The 19,338-nt window shown below is 37.8% G+C and overlaps 1 protein-coding gene across 1 annotated transcript in view; it reads right to left on the minus strand.

The window, feature by feature from the left end:
• Positions 1-991: 991 nt before the first annotated feature.
• The window catches only part of CCDC3 (coiled-coil domain containing 3), a 117,058-nt gene continuing 98,711 nt past the window's right edge, over positions 992-19,338 (minus strand). The window contains exon 3 of the mRNA XM_001368141.5: positions 992-9,615. Within this exon, the coding sequence (XP_001368178.3) occupies positions 9,340-9,615 (276 nt within the window). The 3' untranslated portion in view covers positions 992-9,339. The remainder of the gene's footprint in view (positions 9,616-19,338) is intronic.

The raw sequence follows: 19,338 nt of genomic DNA on the forward strand, positions 1-19,338 counted from the left end.
TGATATGTCTTCTTTTACATGACAAACATGGAAATATGTATTGTATAATAACGCACACACAACCTACATCATATTGTCTGTTGTCTTGGGGAGGGAAGGAAAGAATGCGGGTCACAAAATGTCAGAAAATAATTATTAAAAATTAATCTGGCAAAAATATAAGCATTTTAAAACACTGCCTCAGGTATTTACTAGCTATGTGACTTTGGGCAAATCACTTAACCCATCTCTGCCTTAGTTTTTCATCTGCAAAGTGAAGAAGTTACACTTACTGACTGCTAAGGACTCTTCCAGGTCTATAATATGATGATCCCATAAATAGAACACTCTCCTCTGAAGCATGAACAATGCAGGGGATTCTCTGCATAGAAGTGGAGGAGGGCAAGCCAGTTACTCCTGCAGATTTATGCTTAGAGAAATTTTCCACTCTGTCTTAGATTTGGATAACTCAGTGCTTTGTGTTAGCCACCCACTTCCAAGCTAAACACAGGAGTATGACATTAACTTCAGGCAAAGAAACTGCCTTAAGGAGCCTTAATGTCAAACCAAACAAAAAAACTACATTTTAAAAAATGTGTCTGCAAAAATCTCATAGTGTTTAGACTACAATTTCCTTAAGGGAAACTCAGTGCATCTGAGTGACATTTAAAAGTCAGTGCTCTACCAGGCTTCAGTTACTACAGAAGAAAGATAAATGCTCTTCTCTAGTTTACTGAGGAGGACCTAGAGTCACAGAGTCTAAATTATTTGTCCCCTCACAGCATCACACAGCAGCCATGTATGGTTTGGGGAATAAAACTCTGCCCACTCATCATAGAATTTTCATCTCTAGGTTTTCCTCCCCTCTCTTCTCATCTCCTCTCCTTTCTCCTCCCTTCCTTCTTCTCCTCTCCCCCTCCCTTCTCCCCTCTCCTCCCCTCCCCTCTTCTCCCCTTCTTCCCTCTCCCCCCTCTCCTTTCCCTTTCTTCTTTCCTCCTTTCTTCTCTCTCTCTTCTCTCTCTCTCCTCCCTCTCTCTCTCTCTCTCTCTCTCTCTCTCTCTCTCTCTCTCTCTCTCTCTCTCTCTCTCTCTCTCTCTCTCTCTCTCTCTCTCTCTCTCCTCTCTGCCCCCAGAAGGAGGGCTCTAAATACTTTATTCTCCCTTCTGTCAAACATCTTCCATATTGCTGCCAAAGCGCTATTTCCAAAACACCAGTCTGACATTAGTCCATCCCTTCTTAATAAGCTCCAGTGGTTCCCTACCACCCCTAGGATCAAATGCAAATTTCTCTAATTGGTGCCTGAGGTCTTTTATGTCCTGGCTCCAAACTACTTTGCTGATTTGATTATTCTGTGTTGTTTTCCTTCCTACTCTCTTCAGTCCAGCCAAAAGGGCCTTTCTCCTCCTCACATACAATTTCCCATGTCCTGAGTCCACGTTTTGAGCTCCACACACATGGCTGTGCTCCAGGCCTGGAGTGAACTCTCTCCTCCCCTCTGCCTCTGACACTCTGGCTTACTTCAAGGCTCTACTCAAGCATCTCCTTTCAATTAAATGCTTTGAAAAGTGCAATTCTAAGGAGCCAATAGCCCTCAACCCCATTATCAAAGGGGGTTGAGGGCTATAACACAAAGTTAGCAGATGTTTGCTTAAGTTTCTGTGGCTCAGAAAAATGATCGCCTTGGGGTCTACCTTCTGGAAATGGACCTCTTAGTTGGGCTAGTTCTTGGATGACAGGCACATAGTCCTTTGCCCGGTCAGCCTTCCTGACTTGGAATGCCCTGTCAGAACTTGGACCCAGTTGAGGTTTTTGAACTGGAGCAAATAGAAATGTTAATGTGATTTGCCGATCTACTTCATGAATACAGCATAAAATACTTCACAATTACCTAACAGGGAACATGAATAACAAAAAAAATGGGGAAATACCTGACAACCCAACAGTTTTCATTTTATCCACTTATTTCAACCTCTCTTTAATCTCCTTTCCAAGCAGTGGGCAAGATGCAGAAATAACAAATGAGGGTTTCATTGTCTTTCACTCCCTCCTTGGGCTCAAGGTCTGGTGGGAAAGCTAATGAGCAGTGAAAATGCCAAAAGATAGGCTTCTGGGTGGAAAGAGAAAGGGAGAAGCAAAGTACTCATTCAGGACATTACCCCAATGGAAGAATTAGCTCTTTGAGTTGTGTTATCTGTGCTCCTCACCGTAGTAGATGCTTAAGCAGTGTTTGGAGGACTGAATCCTCCTTTGGTTAGTTGACTGGCTAAGCCAGCTGGAAGCCAACAGATATGGATGTGTGAGCCAATTGTTAAATTTTCGGTAGAAGCATTAACATTTGATTCATTGTTTTATGCCCAGACTTAAGAAAATGATGGAGAAAAATCACACACACACACACACACACACACACACACACACACACACACACACACACACACACACACTTTCTCTCTCTCTTTCTCTCTCTCTCTCTCTCTCTCTCTCTCTCTCTCTCTCTCTCACACACACACACACACACACACACACACACACACACACACACACACACACACACACACTCACAGAGCAGTTTGTTAAACAGCCCACTGATGCCAACACAGAATCTTGAGACATTTTTTCTGGGAACAGAACGTGAACCATTTCTATTGATGTAATCCAATAGAGCCAAAATTATAGAAAGAGGTCAGCCCTAAAACAGTAAGAGACTGTTTCCCCCAGCTGCCTCTTTGGGATACTTACTGACCCTGTCATCTTAGACAAATCATTTTACATTCTCAGTTACGACCTCTTTGAAAATGAGGGTGTTGGATCTGATGCTCTCTAACCCTTCCGACTCTAATTCTATGATCCTTTTCATATGTTCAGTGATAACCATTGGTTATTAAAGAAATTGTTTTTCATAGCTAACTGCTAACTTTTCCAAGAGTGTGCTGACAAATATTTAACAATCAACTTCAAAAACAAACTGTTAAATTTAATTAGCATTATTAAATTTATTCCATCACTTTCTCAAGTCTAAGCAGTCAACAAAACAAGCAAGCTCTAATTTGTAGCATTTGCTCATTTTCATGGTATAAATGGAAAGTGACATAGGAAAAAGAGCTCAGGGATCTGAGCTTAAGTTCCAGCTCAGACACTAAGTAACCTCTGTCTGCCTCAGGTTCCTCAGCTAAAAAATGAAGCTCATAATATCTCTTACCTCACAGTGTTATTGTAGCAAATGAAATGAGATTTTTCAGCTGAGGAACCTAAAACAGACAGAGGTTACCTAGATCCACCAATCTTTCATTGTAGGAAGTAATAAGAGACTACAAGTAGGGTTTTTTAAATATCCCCCTATTATCACAGGCTGAATATTATTTTACCAAATTCTAGCTGGAAGGCAATTGGAAAGAATGTTAAAGAATGAATGAATGAATGAATGAAGTAGCATTTATTAAGCATTTACTATGGGCAAAGCACTATACTAAGCACTGTGGATTGTAAAGGATAATTTTACTGTTGTGACCTAAACTATATTAATTATTGGTTGCCATGGATATCCCAAATAACAAAAAAAAATTTACCCAAGTCAGTCTGGAAATTTATGGTGATTTAATTAATATAGTGGAAAGAAATTTAAGAAGAAGGGAGAAGGAAAAGGTATAGGATTTCTCCTGCCTGGCTTGTGCCGGGCGGGAAGATTAGAGGCTCTAGAAGGTAAGGTTTTGGAAAGTAAAAGAGGAAGGAATCAGCCTGAACTCCAAGAGGGCTCAGCCAAGATGCCTGAACCTGAATTAGCTCAAGGGCAAACTCACTGCCAAAACCCAGACAAATAGGTACCACCACACCAAGATGTCGGAACGCTTAGCATGCTGTCAGCCAGAGACATTTCTCTGGGGAAAAGAGGCCGAAGAGAGGAAGTGATGTGCCCTATATAGACGGTTTTATGTCACTTTCCTTAGATTACATATTATTGAGATAACAGTTCTGGTTCAGGAATATGTGATATGGGCTTTGTTTTCATTTTGAGAACATTAATTATTAGACAATATTAGACAAACAATAATAGAACATTATTGTCTCATTTATAAAGGGGATAAAGATTACAGTTGGTCCTTAAATATCTGCTGTTGTTATTGTTTGTACTTATTTTTTGAAAAGGTGATATCTTGACTTGCTCATGAATTGGATTTAAGTAAGGCAAGTTGGGCAACTTTGTTACTTTCTTCCAGACTTATCAAAGTTTAGTGGCAAGATGAAAGTCAGGATGGCTGTTGATGGCTTGGGATGCACTGGATCACCTTGGTTTCTTTAATGTATAATCAAGCTCTAATCAAGACCATTCATGGTCTTTGGAACAAATTATCCTCACCTGCCTATTTGTCAGGGAGTAGTCTTTTCCTGATTGGAGAAGACATCCCCCATTCATCAATGAATTTATGGGCCATCAGTTGGCCTCTACCTGATTTAGCCCATCTGCCATGATGATTTTATCAAGGTATGACCTCTGTGCATGCTATAGCTTCTTGGATCCATAGATGAAAGTTGAATGGCAGGTAGACACCAAAAGTAGATAAGCAGCCCTGAAAATGACTCAGCAAGTTCTCACAGCAGAGGTATTAGTCCTCCTTAAACAGCTATATACCCCTAGATGAAGATTCAGAGATGCAAAACCAAATAGGAAGAAGTAATTGTGGGACATGTATTATTTGGCTTAGCAAGTAGAAAGCAGGTCCTTCCAGAGTAATTACTAGTAGGTAATGAACTTAGTATTGAACTAGAGTCTAGATATCTGATGTTCTACTGAACTGCTGACTGACCTACTGTGTGACTTGCCAAACTACTTGAACTATCTATCACTACAAAATAGAAGCTACAACAATATCCAACCTCTGTGGGATACTGCTAAGAAAAGCTGGCTAATATGTATAAAGTGATGAATGTTTCTAGAAAAATGGTAGACCATAACTATTCACTAGTACTACTAGTAGATGACAAAGCCTGAGGGTGGAGAGTTGACAGTGAGAAGTAATGTACTTACTTGTACTTGTACTTACATAGTCACATAGTCACTCTCAGCACAAAAGCTCTATGTACTTTCCTTTTTTTAACTTTCTTTTATTTTTTCAATTACATGTAGAAACAATCTTTTACAATTGTTCTCTGACATTTATCAATTCAGATTCTCTCCCTCTCTCCCTCCCTTCTACCTCCCTAAAGAGGGAAATGGTCTATTATAAGTAATATCAGTGCTTTTATGCAATATGTATTTCCATAGTTATGTACTTTTCAAACTGTGATTAATGAAGCAGTTTGTCCCCTGTGGGTATCAGGTAAAGGTTGGCACTAACCTTTTTTTGCAGGTGCAGAAATGGGCAATGGTTTTGTTAGCTTAGAGACTAAATCATGGAAAGCCATCAGTTGAGGTAAGGAATTCTGATCCTCAAATTCCACTGCTATTACCCTCAGCTCCTTGTTGACCGGACCCTTCCAATAAGGTCTGGGTTGACCTTTTTCTTATGTGGAGCTTAAAAGGCTAGAGACTCTATGACCCAAAAGAAACACATCACTTTATAGCTGTAACTTGTAATTACTGTACATATTTATTGGAAATGGGGGGGCACAAAATACCAAATATCCATTAGGTACCTAGGTCTGTACTTCACCAAGGAACTGTTAGAGACCACCCATGGGATTCAGTTGATTTAATATAATGTCTCCAAGAATAAAAAAGAAAATGAAATAGGAATCTAAATCCCCTTGACCATTTGTTGAAGGTGTTTGTACTATGGAAAAAACTTGGAATCAATTGACAGAGGACACTCAGAAATATGGCTAGTTTTGGGCTAAATGTAGTAAATCCATTCTCATAGTCCAAAGTGCTGGCCATTCCTCAGAAGCACTTGGCTGTATCTCCATCAGAAAAATACTCTACTACAAAAAAGATGCAATATTCTTTTCCCCTTTGAAAACACAAAGAAATTTTCTTTAAAGACAGGTGAATGGAATTGCCATTGCAATTTCCATTTAGAACTGAAAAGACTATGTGTTGTCTGGGAGTCAAAGTTTTTTCTCATGGTAGGAACCGACTCATAACTTCCATTAATGGCATAGCCAATGGCTGAAAAAGCAACATGTATTCACATGGGTGGTGAAGTGACCCCATAGTCAAATGACCCCATATGTAGACAGTGAGCTAGAATCCATTTTAAATCTTGCATCTTGACAGTGCAATAGAAACTTCATTAAATATGCATAAAGTCAGCACTTCATTCTCTAGTAATTTTTCAGGCAAAGAAATTAAATGAATAAAATCATAGAAATATAAAAAATACTTGAGTTCACCAGCAGGACTGTGCTACTAATTAGCCCTATGGAGAGACTTACATAAAGCGATCATATGTAAATACTGAAGGAGATTTTAAATGGATGTGTGAATGTATAGAGTAGAATGGAGAATCATCAAAGAGAGAAAGAATTCCCTTACCAAAATCCCAAGAATGGAAGTAGCATGAGAACTGCTGCTTTACTGTGCTAGAAGGTCCTGAGAAGAAGATTGTTCTTAAGTCTTGGTGGATGTTTTTGAGTAAAAATCTCCAATGAAGTAGATAAAAATGTAACAAGGCCCCAAAGATGTCAACATTCATCCTCTCTAAACTGGAGGTACAGAGAATCAATATTTCACAAATAAGTTGGAGACATACATATAGAATCCACTGATGGAAAGATTGTGCTTTTGTTGTTATTGTTGTTGCTGGGCAGCTAGGTGGTTCAGTGCATTGAGTTCTGGGCCTGGAAGACTTCTTCACCAATTCGCCTCTGCTCTCAGGCACTTATTTGTTGTGTGACCCTTGGCAAGTCACTTAACCCTGTTTGCCTCAGTTCCTCCTCTGCAAATAAGCTGGAGAAGGACATGGCAAACAGTTCCAGTATCTTTGCCAAGAAAACCCCAAATGGGATCATGAAGAGTTAGACATGAATGAAAAATGACTAAACAACAACAAAAAATTCCTGTCAGTATTGTTTTTACTAGACCAATGATTTCATCACTATAGGAAATACCTAGGAAAGAACTTCCTCTACTAAGGAAAATCAGCACCTCTCTGCCATTTTGAATCAAGGACATTGAGAGGTGGTGATGTACCCAGCATCAGATAGCCATTGTGTGTCAAAAGCAAGCCTTGAACCCAGGTCTTCATAACTGAGGCCAGCTCTTAATCTGCTCTTCTACCATCACTTCTTCTCTATGACTGATTTCAAGGCTCTGGACCAATAGGAGCCATGATTCTTATACATATTTATGTACCCTAGATTAAGGCTGGGAATGCAATCATTTTCAGCTCATTGGCACCTGATGTTGGAACTCACCTGCAGTTAATCTCAGTTAATCAATTATTTTCTCCCTTGCTCAGTTCCTTTTCTTCTATATAGTGGAATTATTAAATTTTGATGACATGTTAGATATGAAAGAAGTAGTCCTGACATTTTGGAATGATATGTGTGTATGTATAGAATTGTAGGAATCGGATCTAAGGCTTAAATATATTTAATAGTCAACTTAACAAATGAGAAAATTGAGGCACGTGGATATATATACTCTGTGTGCTTGCAAAAGCTGTCTTCCACACCTGAAATTCACTCCATCTTCCTGTGTGCCTCTGAGAAACGTTAACTTCGTTCATGGTTTAACTTAACTCAGATACCAACTCTTAGCTTAAACCTCCCCTGAAACCCTTCCCCCAAGTGTTATTGTTCTCTCCCTACACATAAGTGATTTTCCCACACTGAGAGTGAGGAGTATTTAATGCTTGCCATTCTAGTGCCTAGAACAATGCACCCAGCATACACCATTTGTGAATTAAATGATTAAATCATGGTCAAAAGACAAGTTAGGGTTCGAATAGGGACTAAAACTCAAGAGTGCAATTTTTTTATAAAGGAAGCATTCTGATTCTATTTTGAATAAAGGATGAATCCCATTATCCCATTTTTTACAAGTCTAGAGATCTTGAAATATACTTCACAGAATCTGATTTGCAAGAAACCTCAGATGTTAATTGGTCTTACTCGTGATCTGACCAGGAATCCTTTCTATCCACATCCCCAATAAGTGTTCATCCTCGGTTTCAGGCTTAAGAAGAAAAGTCATTCTATATGTGGGTTGCAAAAAAATAAAAATGAGGCAAGAACTGCATTTATGCCTGGTGTCTTGTATACCTGTCTCTCAGAGGACTGTAGAAATGCAGGCTAGACAATGGCAGTAGGGCCACATATACAGATCATCTGATGAGAAGTATTTTTATCTGCATATTCTCCATGCTTAGAATGGATGCCCCTTCTCTTCATCTCTGCTTATAAAAATCCTTTCCTCTAGGAGTGCTGATTGATGCCCATAGTTTCTGCTGCTGTGGAAAGTGAGGCTAGAGATAATTCAGTTTGGAAATTCTTATGCACTGGCCCTGGGCAGAAAGATTTCAGAGGTTAGAGCTTCTGTGCTAATCAATATGAAGATCAGGATGGTGAATGACCATTGTACCTTTAACCTAGGCAAGATAGGGAAACCCAGTTTCAGTAAAAAAAATCGAAAGAAAAGGAAAAAGAGAAGAAGAAGAAGATAGAAGAAGAAGAAGAAGAAGAAGAAGAAGAAGAAGAAGAAGAAGAAGAAGAAGAAGAAGAAGAAGAAGAAGAAGAAGAAGAAGAAGAAGAAGAAGGAGAAAGAAGAAGAAAGAAGAAAGAAGAAGAAGAAAGAAGAAGAGGAGGAGGAGGAGGAGGGGGAGGGGGAGGAGGGGGAGAAGAAATAAAATAGAAAAGAAAAATAAGGAAATTCTTTTCCTTCAAGGCTGAAATCAGCTACCACTTCTTCTGTTACCTCCTCTGATTCCTCCCAGTTAGAAGTGATTTGTTCTTTTCTAAATCTCTAATGGTGCTTCTCGTTGACACCTCCTATGCACTCAATCATATTTTAACTTGTCTTACAGTTGTGTGTCTGATGTTAACTCTGAGGGCATGGGCTGTTATTTTTCATTATTGGTTTCCCAGCCCTTAGCACTATACCTAGTACATAAAAGGTGCTTAATAAATGTCTGTTTAATTGAATTAAATTGAGGAGAGAAAGGCCAGCAACCCAAAAGTAGGGCTGATTCTATGTTTTGAGAAAAATTAGACTATACCAAAGGCATAATAAAAAATATCTTCTATGGCATTTAAAAATATATCCATATATAAACTACCCTAATGTTCAATTCCCCCTTTGATACAAAAGTGTGATACCTAGGCTCCACTAACTTGAGGCTGCCCAGCAACCCTTCTAGCTCCCAATGGAGACAACTTACAAAACCAAATCCCAAGAGGGCTGGCTTTTGGGCACAGCATCTTGAGTTACACTTTAAGGTAGCTGGCATGGGGGTGCTCTTGTTTTAGGGAGTTGATATGAGGAATCTGACCTCCTGGGGAGGACAGTTTCTCACTAAGTTTCCGGTTCATCAGCTCCATGCGACGGCTATTCTTCTTTGCCTGGCGCAGGGATCTCTTGACTTTCTTCACCCTGTCTCGAAGCTGCTTGTTGCGTTTCTCCAGGGTGGCCACCTTCTGCTGCAGTTTCTTCACATGGTCTTCTTCCTCAAAGAGAGCCTTCTGTACTGAAGAACACATGAGCTGCAGAAAGGACAGCAAAGAATAAATTAAAGAATGAATTTCCACAAACCCCTTTGTAGGAAAGCACTTTCATATTTTTAAATCACATTTCTATAACACTTGAAGGTTGGCGAAACAATTTCCTCATAACAATCGTGTGAGGTAAATGGGGAAAGTATTAACCATTCCCATTTTGCAGATGAAAAAAATAACAGTTGAGTAGAGATCAAAATCCTTACACTGAAAGGGACCTCAGAGGGGATTTAAGAAAGAAAAGTCCAGAGAAATTAAGGAAGGTTACATAGGTAATGTCAGAAGCAGGTTCCTCTGGCAGTATTTTTTCCACTATACCATCCTGACTTGCTTAGGGTCACAAGCTCAGTAAGTGACAAAGAGACCGAGTTCAAACCCACGTCTCTTTTGCCCTTAATAATAACCCATTATCTCTTATCATACCACTCTTGGTAAACTGGAATTGAGTTCTGATGCTACGCAAGATTTAATCTGATATTTAGTTGTGGCAACTTCATACTTAGGTTCATTTTATCATGGGTGTTAACCATCATTAGGATGACCAGGTGATACAATGGATAGCATGCTGGAAGTTCAGATCTGACCCCAGACACTTAGTAGTTGGGTGACCTTGGGTAAGCCACTTAACTACTGTCTGCCTCAGTTTCTTCATCTGTAAAATGGGGATAACAATAGCACTTATCTTCCAGGGTGATTGTAAGGATCAGAGATAATAACTATAAATGCACTTAACATAATGCATATATAATTAAGTTGCATATGTACAACATAAGTGTTAGCTATTATTAATTATTATTTTATTATATTATATAATATTATATAACAATTAATTATTATCAAATAGTTATAAAAAACCAACAATCACTTAGTAAGCATCAACTATATGCCAGACATTGTGCTTCATGCTGGGGATAGAAATAAAATTAATGGAACAGTATCTGATTTGGACTGCCTTGCTAGCTACCAATAAAATTCTAGAAAGAGTCCCTTGGGAGACAAGGAAACAAGGAGAGTAAACCAAAAAGCAGCCCTACCCCTGAGTAAACTTGATCATCTTGAGCTCTAATATGTCGTCTTGGTTTTGCGTGTTCCCCATTAATCTTTCTGGAAAGTTACAAAAGAAATATTCTACTGGCTTAGTTGAATTAAAGGAAAGCAATGAAGATGGTAGAGCTATTATTTCAGAAGATCTGGAGTTTTAATTTATTAGAGAAACTTCAAAGAAACTAGTCTGGGGTTCGCTTGTAAATGCTGTCCCCCATCTTGCCATTCCCTGAAACTTCAGAGTAACAAATACTATTCCCCAAATGTTAGGAGTCCAAGTTGGGCATCCACCATCAATGGGGAAACTACTGTGAGCCAATGGACAATATGTCCAACACTGCCCTCTCCTGGCTAGATCAGGGCCCTTTCCTAGGAGAGGAGGGAGTGACACCTCCCACACATTCCCCCCACCCCACCCCATTGGGGCATTTTGGATGCACACTAAGTCACAACACTTTCATGGGCTCATAGAGGTTTTTCTAGTAACTTATTTTGCTGCTAAGATTCAGAAAATCAGTACGGGAAGGGAGGAAGGAGGAACTATCAAATAGAAGAAAGAAAACTTCTGGGCTGGGGAATTTTAAGTGGATGTGTGTGTGTCCAGACTCTAAATGAGCTGAAGCCAAGAGAATTACAGAATTTTATATCCAAGAGACATTCGAGTGATGCTTTTAGAATATTCTTCGAAAGCTGCACTGTTAGACATAAATAAAAAAATAAATATTTATCTAGCTAGCATTCCTCTTTTAAGGACTTCAAAATACTTGACAGGAATTTGGTAGATCTGGAGCCAGCTGTTCCCCTTCTGTAATGAAGATCAAAGAGGAAATAAATTTAAGTTGCAGGAGAATTAGCAAATGAGCCTTAAGCAAGAACTTCTTGACTTTCTATGAGACCAATGAACTATTATATTTTAAAGTAATTTGTAACTTTAAAATATTGGAGAGGTGCTAACTATTCTTAGTCTTATTATTAGTGAGATTACTATTGTACGGACAACAATATGGAATTTGGCCTATCTGGATGGAATAATCTCCCAGACTTCCCAGACAAATAAATGATTACCTCATCCTTTAAAACCAGAAAGGAGGCTGGGTAAATAAAACAGCCACAAATTTGTTAGTGGTTTATCCAATGTCACTAGTTGCTCTGGGCAGTAAACAGAGTACCAGACCTGCAGTCAGGAAGACTCACCTTCCTCAGTTCAAATCTGGTCTCAGAGACTTATTAGTTGTATGACTCTGAGCAAGTCACTTAACCTTGTTTGCCTCAGTTTTCCTATCTGTCAAATGGGCTAGAGAAGAAAATGGTAAACCACTCCAGTATCTCTGGTAAGAAAATCCCAAATGGTTCATGAAGAGTCAGAACCAGACTTAAATGACTTTAAAAAAACAAAAAACCAAGGACAGTTACAATAAAGCCCAAGATCTTCTTTCTCCTGTTTCAGTGCTCTAGTAATAAACTAGGCTATTTCTTTAGTTAAGTTTGTGTTTTCAAGAAATCTGCATTATAACAAGTCTAGGATATGTCTATGATGATTATCCAAATGGAATAGTGAAACCAATGGGAGTAGTACCAATTGGGAGTCAGGGAGTCATTACTTTTCCACTAACTAGTTGCATGACTTTCCTTTTTCTGAGTTTCAGCATCTAATGTTCCTTCTTGCTCTAAATCTGCAGAAATTCTATGATTCAGTAAGTGTCTAAATTAAGAATTCAGAATCCAGCTCATCACAGAAAAACTGCTTCTCCTATTAGAGGGGGGCAGGAATTATTAGGGGAGAGCACTTCTCAATGCATCTCTTCAACAGTCTTCTCTCTTTCTTTGTCTCTCTCTCCATCTCTGCCTCTGTCTCTCTGTTGTCTCTGTCTCTGACTCCCTCTCTTTCCAGATGAAAATAAATCATTTAAGAAAATTTCTACTTTTTTCCCCTCTAAAGGTTACTACTTGTTATTTTTCCATCTAGTTTCCTAACTTTTTTGCCTTCAGTAAACCCACTAGGGAATGGGAAAAGCCAATGAGTGCTCTAATGGATAACACTGCATTTTCTTTGGAGAGACACCAGAAAAGAAAAACACAAAACCACTCTACAGAAGAGCCCAATAGCACTGGCGGCAGCAGCAGCTTGCTACTGTCCAAAACTCTTGGCTCTTTGTCAGACCTAACCCAGCACTTTGATGACAATGGAACTTTTCTGACTGGAAAAGAAGTCATCACCCAGCCTGAACTAGTTATTTAACACAGAACATCTCCCTTAGGAAGCAATGAGTGGTCCCTTAGTGATACTAGAGAGGCTTGGGCTAGGAGGCCATGCTCTCCTCCTTTTGACAAGTGGAGACCACACACTGTTGCCTGAGGGGCTACCCAAGCTTCATCCTTTGCCATCCTTATTGCCATAGGCAGGGATTTCAGAAAGAGGCCAAGACTGGTGCTTAAAGTGCCAAAAAGAGTAAAAATTACTTTACCAACATGGAGTAAACTTCCCATGACCTTTCTTTGGTCCCCAGTGTGGACTGGAATAACAGGACAAACCCATGGAAACTTCTCCCCTCCATTATAATTTAATGATTCCCTATTCACTCTCTGAACTTTCCAGGCACCCCATTCCTAGGTTATGGGCAAGTTAAAAACCTTGTTCATACTGATATGAATGAATTTGTTACATGCTGGCCCGGGCAAAGCACTGTTTTGAGCATTGAGCATCCAACTCAGTCAATTTTCATTCTTCAAACCTTTCACATTTAAGCATTTTTATCAACTAGTTACCCATTTATCAAGAAGCATTTATATTGGACCCTCACTATATAGCTAGCATTGTCTAGAATTCTATCCCTAAGGAAAAGGATACTATTTTAGGCTCTAAGCAAAATCAAGTCTAAATTCAACCTAAAAGTAATTATTACATTCCTAGAATGAATGTACTTGAACATACAAAACAGGCTCTATGGAACATATATAGCTCCTTGTTATTATGGAGCTTATGATCAGCATAAAACAATAAAACCAATATACATGTGGAACATTTTCTGAAATTTAAAAATTGAAGGCAGAGATTACAAACTAGAAACCACATGCATACATACACACAGTTTTAAAAAATATAATATCTCGTTTCTGATCTTTTCATTTAATTCAATTCTATGAGCATTTTTATCTTCTCTATGTAAGGCACTATGCTGAATACTAATGATAGATAAAATAAGAAACATTCCTTTCCCTCAGGGAGCTTATATACTAAACTAAGACAGCAGAAAAGCAAAGATACATAAGGAATTTAAAGAAAGAAAATCCAGAGGTGAGGAAGGTAGGAGAAGGTAATCCTGGAAAAGAGGGATGAGTTAAAAGGAAGAAAGAAAATGGAAAAATGAAGATTTAGATGAAACAAAAGACTACCTGACTCAATGGGGACCGAGGACCCTATCCAGAACTCTTGTTCATTCCTAGAATTTTCTATCTTTTTTTAACCCTTACCTTCTGTCTTAGAATCAATACTAAGTATTAGTTCCAAGCCAGAAGAAAGGTAAGGGTGAGGCAATGGGGGTTAAGTGACTTGCCCAGGACCACCCACCTAGGAAGTGTCTGAGGTCAGATTTGAACTTGGGAATTCCAGTCTCTTCTATCCACTGAGCCACCTAGCTGCCCTTCCTACCGCCTTCCTACCCCTTTCAAAATTTTAATCTACCTGGTCTTGTTAGGCTGCTAGGCTATAACCTAGAATATAGAAATTCCTTTAACGATTTTTTTCAGTTACACATAGAAACAATTTTTAGCAATTGTTTTCTGACATTTTTTGATCCAAATGAAATCCTTCCCTTTCTCCCCCCTCTTTGAAATGCTAAGAAATCTGCTGTTATACTGTGATACACTACATATTTCCAAATCCCTCATGCATCCCACATACATCTCACATATAAGAAAAAAATCTCAAAAGGGGAAAATGGCACATTTCTATCTGCATTCGGACTCCACCAGTTCCTTCTGTAGCTGTGAATAGCATTTTTCATCGTGTTTCCCTTCCGGTGATCTGGACCCTTGCATTCCTGATAATAGTTTAATCCTTCATAGGTGATCATCGTAAAATATTTGTTACTATATACGATGTTCTCCAGGTTCTGCTCACTTCTTTTTGCATCACTTCATATAAGACTTTCCAGGTTTTTACACATGATGAAAAAATGCTATTCACAGCCATAGAAGGAACTGTTGGTGTCTGAACGCAGATTGAAGCAGACGTTATATCTTATGGCACAATCATATCCTATTATAACCATATACAACAACTTGTTCAGCCATTCCCCAGCTGATGGACAACCTCTCAGTTTTCAGTTCTTTGCCACTACACAAAGAGCTGCTATAAATATTTTAGAACATATACATCCTTTTCCTTTTTCTTTGATCTTCTTGTAGTATTGCTGGGTCAAAGGATATGCATAGTTTTATGGCCTATTGGGCATGGTTCCAAATTGCTCTCCAGAATGGTTATATCAGTTCAAAGTTCCACCAAGAAAGAATTATTGTCCAAATTTTCCCAGGTCCCTTAATATGAAATTTCTTGAAGTTCCTATTGTTTCTACCTAAATTCAAATTTGGAGGTGAGATGGAAAAGGCTTCTAAGTCAATAAAACCAAGTTCTTCTAAATTGTTTTACAAAGGAAAAAAACCATCATGATCCTAAAAGGCCACTGGTAAGGTAAATTTAAAAAAAAATCTCTAGGGAGTATAGCGACACATCCAGTACCCTTCTGATCCAGTTTAATAATGTCAAACATAAAAGTGTCACTTATTTACACAATTCAATCAGCCTGGTATCAGCAAGGAGCTTCTGAACATTCATGATCAGAGGCTTCATCACACCTTAAACAATTCCAAGTTCCAAAACAATTTCAAATATTCATTATTGAAGGGGACAAAGGGGAAGAAAAGAGATGAGTTCCCAGCCCATAATCTTAATAATAATGTATAATAATAAGTTATGTTTATGTAACTTTTAAGGCAACTTCTGTTAAGAATCCTAAAAAAACAGGATCCTATGGAAGTTCTATGTCTCCTACTCAATGAATAGGTTAGAAATTCAGCTTTGAGTCACAAAATTTTAGAGTTGAATTCATTTTGAGAGACTCCACCCACATTTCTAGTCTGCCAAGATCACTGCTAGCTTATTGTTAGATCAACATCTTTCTTCTGCTTCCTTGGTCTGGGTATCTCCTAATACCTTGTCCTGGGCTCTCTTCTCTTTACTTTATGTGATATCTCCATTGGTGATCTCATCGGCTTCAATGGATTCACATATATCTTCATAGATGACTTCTGAAGCAATATACTCAGCCTTAATCTCTCTCCTGAACTCTAGTTCCACATCAACAGCCACCCACTGGACACTTTTCTGGATGTCTTGTGAGCACCTCAACCTCAATAGATCCAAAGCAGAATGCATTATCTTCCCCCTTTGTCAGGCTCTATTTCCAAATTTCCTTATTTATGTAGAGGTTACCATCATCTTCCCATCCCTTGGGTTCATAACCTTTGAATTCATATCCTAGTAAAACATGAGCTCTCTAAGGTTAAGGACTATTTCATTTTGGTTTTTCTTTCATCAGAACCTGGCATCATGCCTGACCAATAGAGGTGCTTAGATGCTTGTTGAATTGGACTGAATCTTCAATCCTTCTTTCTCCTTCACTTTACTATATTCAATCAATTGGCAAAATTTGTCAATTACATTCTCCACAAAAATCTTTCATCTTTTCTCTACTCACATAAGCACCACCATAGTCTAAGTCTTCATCATCTTTCATTGGACTATTGGTTTTTTTTTAGCATCTTCTATCTAGATGGCACAATGGAAGGAGCACTAGCCTTGAGTCAGGAAGACCTGAGTTCAAATCTAGCCACAGATACTTTTTAGCAGTGTGAACCTAGGAAGGCTACTTAATCTCTATTTGCCTCAGTTTCTTTAACTGTAAAATGGAGATCATAAAAGCATCTACCTCACAGAGATATTGTGAGAATTAAATGAGATAATATTTGAAAATATTTGGTACAGTGTCTGCACATAGTATGGTTAGCCATAAAGCTAACCATTTTGATCATAGATAAAAAATTCTTGTTTATAGAAGAAAAACATTGAGCATTGCAAAATTCTCTTTGTCTACTACATTTGATCTAAGGGAAGTCCTTAATCCTCTGATGTTCTTTCTGGTAGATCTCAGTCCCACTATGGGTTGTCACTCATCCAATTAAGGGACTTTATCAAATATATTGCTGAAATTCAGAGACCCTATGCTCAAATAATGTCCTTAACCTTATCAGATTTATATTTTGTATATACTAGAATATTCCACAAAGTATTTGTGTCTCATTGATTTGGATGTTCCAGTGATGCAAACTATCCATGCATGAGCAACCTGTGTAACTCTGGTCTCTGTCCTCCCATAAGTTTGCCAAAGGGAATCTATTCAATGTGCTCGAAACCTTCCTTACATTTTCCTGATACGAAGATGCCAAAGGAGCATTTAGGCTGTGTCTCCTTGTCCTGATCTTGTGTCAAACCCATCTTCTCTTTCAAATATTTCCCTGATAACATATTTTACTTATGTTCTCTTCAGAAGTTCTTCATTCACCATATGTTGTAGCCAAGTCATCCCCACAATGACCCTCTCCATTGCTCTTCATGGGATAGTCATTTTCAATTATTCAGAGACTACTGGGTTCCATTTATCTCTGCAATACATCAGCATTTGTACTATAAAATGTTGGTATTGAAAAGATGGACCTCATTTTGAGAAGAAGTTTAGGAGTCATTAAAGGAGCTTTGATTTTTTTGAATGCATCTCCTTTGATTTGAATCTGGGCTTAATTTGTCTGTTTTTACTGTCTGACTCATATATACACAATAATGATGGACAAGCTCCATAGGTTGTCAATTGAAATGCATGTCATAATCTTGGCAATAGACATTCTTCATCCACTTGGTATTTCCTGTGTGGATAGCAATGCCAAATTCTTTTGAATGATTGCAGACCTCTGTCAGGAGGTGTTGCAATGTCTTGGACTTTGAGAAAATCAACCCATTGTCATTCATAAATAAGAACATCTGCAGAATCCCCTCATCCACAGAGAATCTCATATTCATTTGGATGTTATTCTTGTTCTCCTCCATCACCCTGGCAAAAACATGCCTTTGGTAAGCATAAATTTCACCTGTTTCATGCCCATTCTGATGATTTATTTCTGTTGTTTTGCCTTTTGAAGTGTCTTTTGAATGATTTTGATATGTGGATGGGATACATCTTATCGGAAGGCAACCTTTAAGGGGGCATTTTGCTCTACTTTTGAACAGCATGTCTTTTCAAAATCAACAAGGAATACACACAGTCAGATCTTGTATTCTTGACATAGTAAAGATGTGATTGATTGTAAAATATCACTGACAAAAACCTGTCTGTTCCCTGCTAATATTTCATTGACAATGTTCTCAATTTGCATATGAATGACTTGTTAAAGATTTCAGTGCATGTGTATATTATTCTTTAAAAATTTTCAAAGAAGGGAAAGGCATATTAGGTAGGTAATAATGTCCTCTTGATTACTACTTTTGGTTATTCATAAAGCCTAAGTTTTTCTACACCTTATAACTTATAAATTGATTCTTTAATGTCCTCATGGCTGTGTGGTTTCCAGCATGGATCTCATCTCTCTTATTTGACCCAATCTGTCTGCTTTTCCTAACATCATTTTCTCTAGAATAATTTCTGTCTTCCCTGCAAATACATCCCTGGGGCTGTGATATGAATGTTTAACTCACATTGTTCTGCTCTTCTTAGTGATGAAAATAATTGATTATAAAAATATTTGTATATATTTTCTATTTTTCTTTTTTGTTGTGTTCTTTGCATTTTTATATTTTAATATCTTTGGGAACACTATTTTTTATTGGCTCTCTGATCAAGCTTGTTTTAAATTGGCTGTACCCTAACTGCTTCTCTCTTCTTTATGAGGTGATAGTACTCATAATCATCCATCATCTTTCTCATTACTTGATTGTAAAATTATACAAATGGATTTATAATATAGCCTTATATTGTTTTTGGATGCCACCTTTACAAGTAAAGTCAAGTATTTGATGATGTAAGGTGCCTTTAAGTCCTTTTGATCCATTTGTTAGAACAATTGATTTATATTGCTTAAACTTCTGTAAAAAATTATTATAGTCAGTGTTGAAGTCATTTGTGTTGTCCATTACCCATTTTTATTCATGAATAATTGGATAATTATTACTGAAATTTTTATTGAATTTGAATTGAGTTATTGAATAATTCAATAATAATTTTTTAAATAACCCTTTCCTATTTTTCTCACTGTTCTGCTTTCTATTAGATTTATGCTAATTCCAACCTATATTTTGACATCTCAGTGGCATGACCTTACAGGGACAGTAGTTTGAAAAATGGATCTTATATTGATGGCATGTTTTCTTGTGTATTAAAATAAATTTCACTTTGATGATATTAATTGGTTTGTGTTATGACAGGCACCTACCAGTTCTTTATTAAAAGAATAATTTATCACAATGTATGTAATAACTATACATAACATATAACACATTCATTATATATGCTACTATATGTAATTATCAGTGTAATAATGTAATAATAACTTGTGTAACAA

Source organism: Monodelphis domestica, chromosome 5 (assembly GCF_027887165.1).
Source record: "Monodelphis domestica isolate mMonDom1 chromosome 5, mMonDom1.pri, whole genome shotgun sequence".
In the NCBI taxonomy this organism is placed as follows: domain Eukaryota; kingdom Metazoa; phylum Chordata; class Mammalia; order Didelphimorphia; family Didelphidae; genus Monodelphis; species Monodelphis domestica.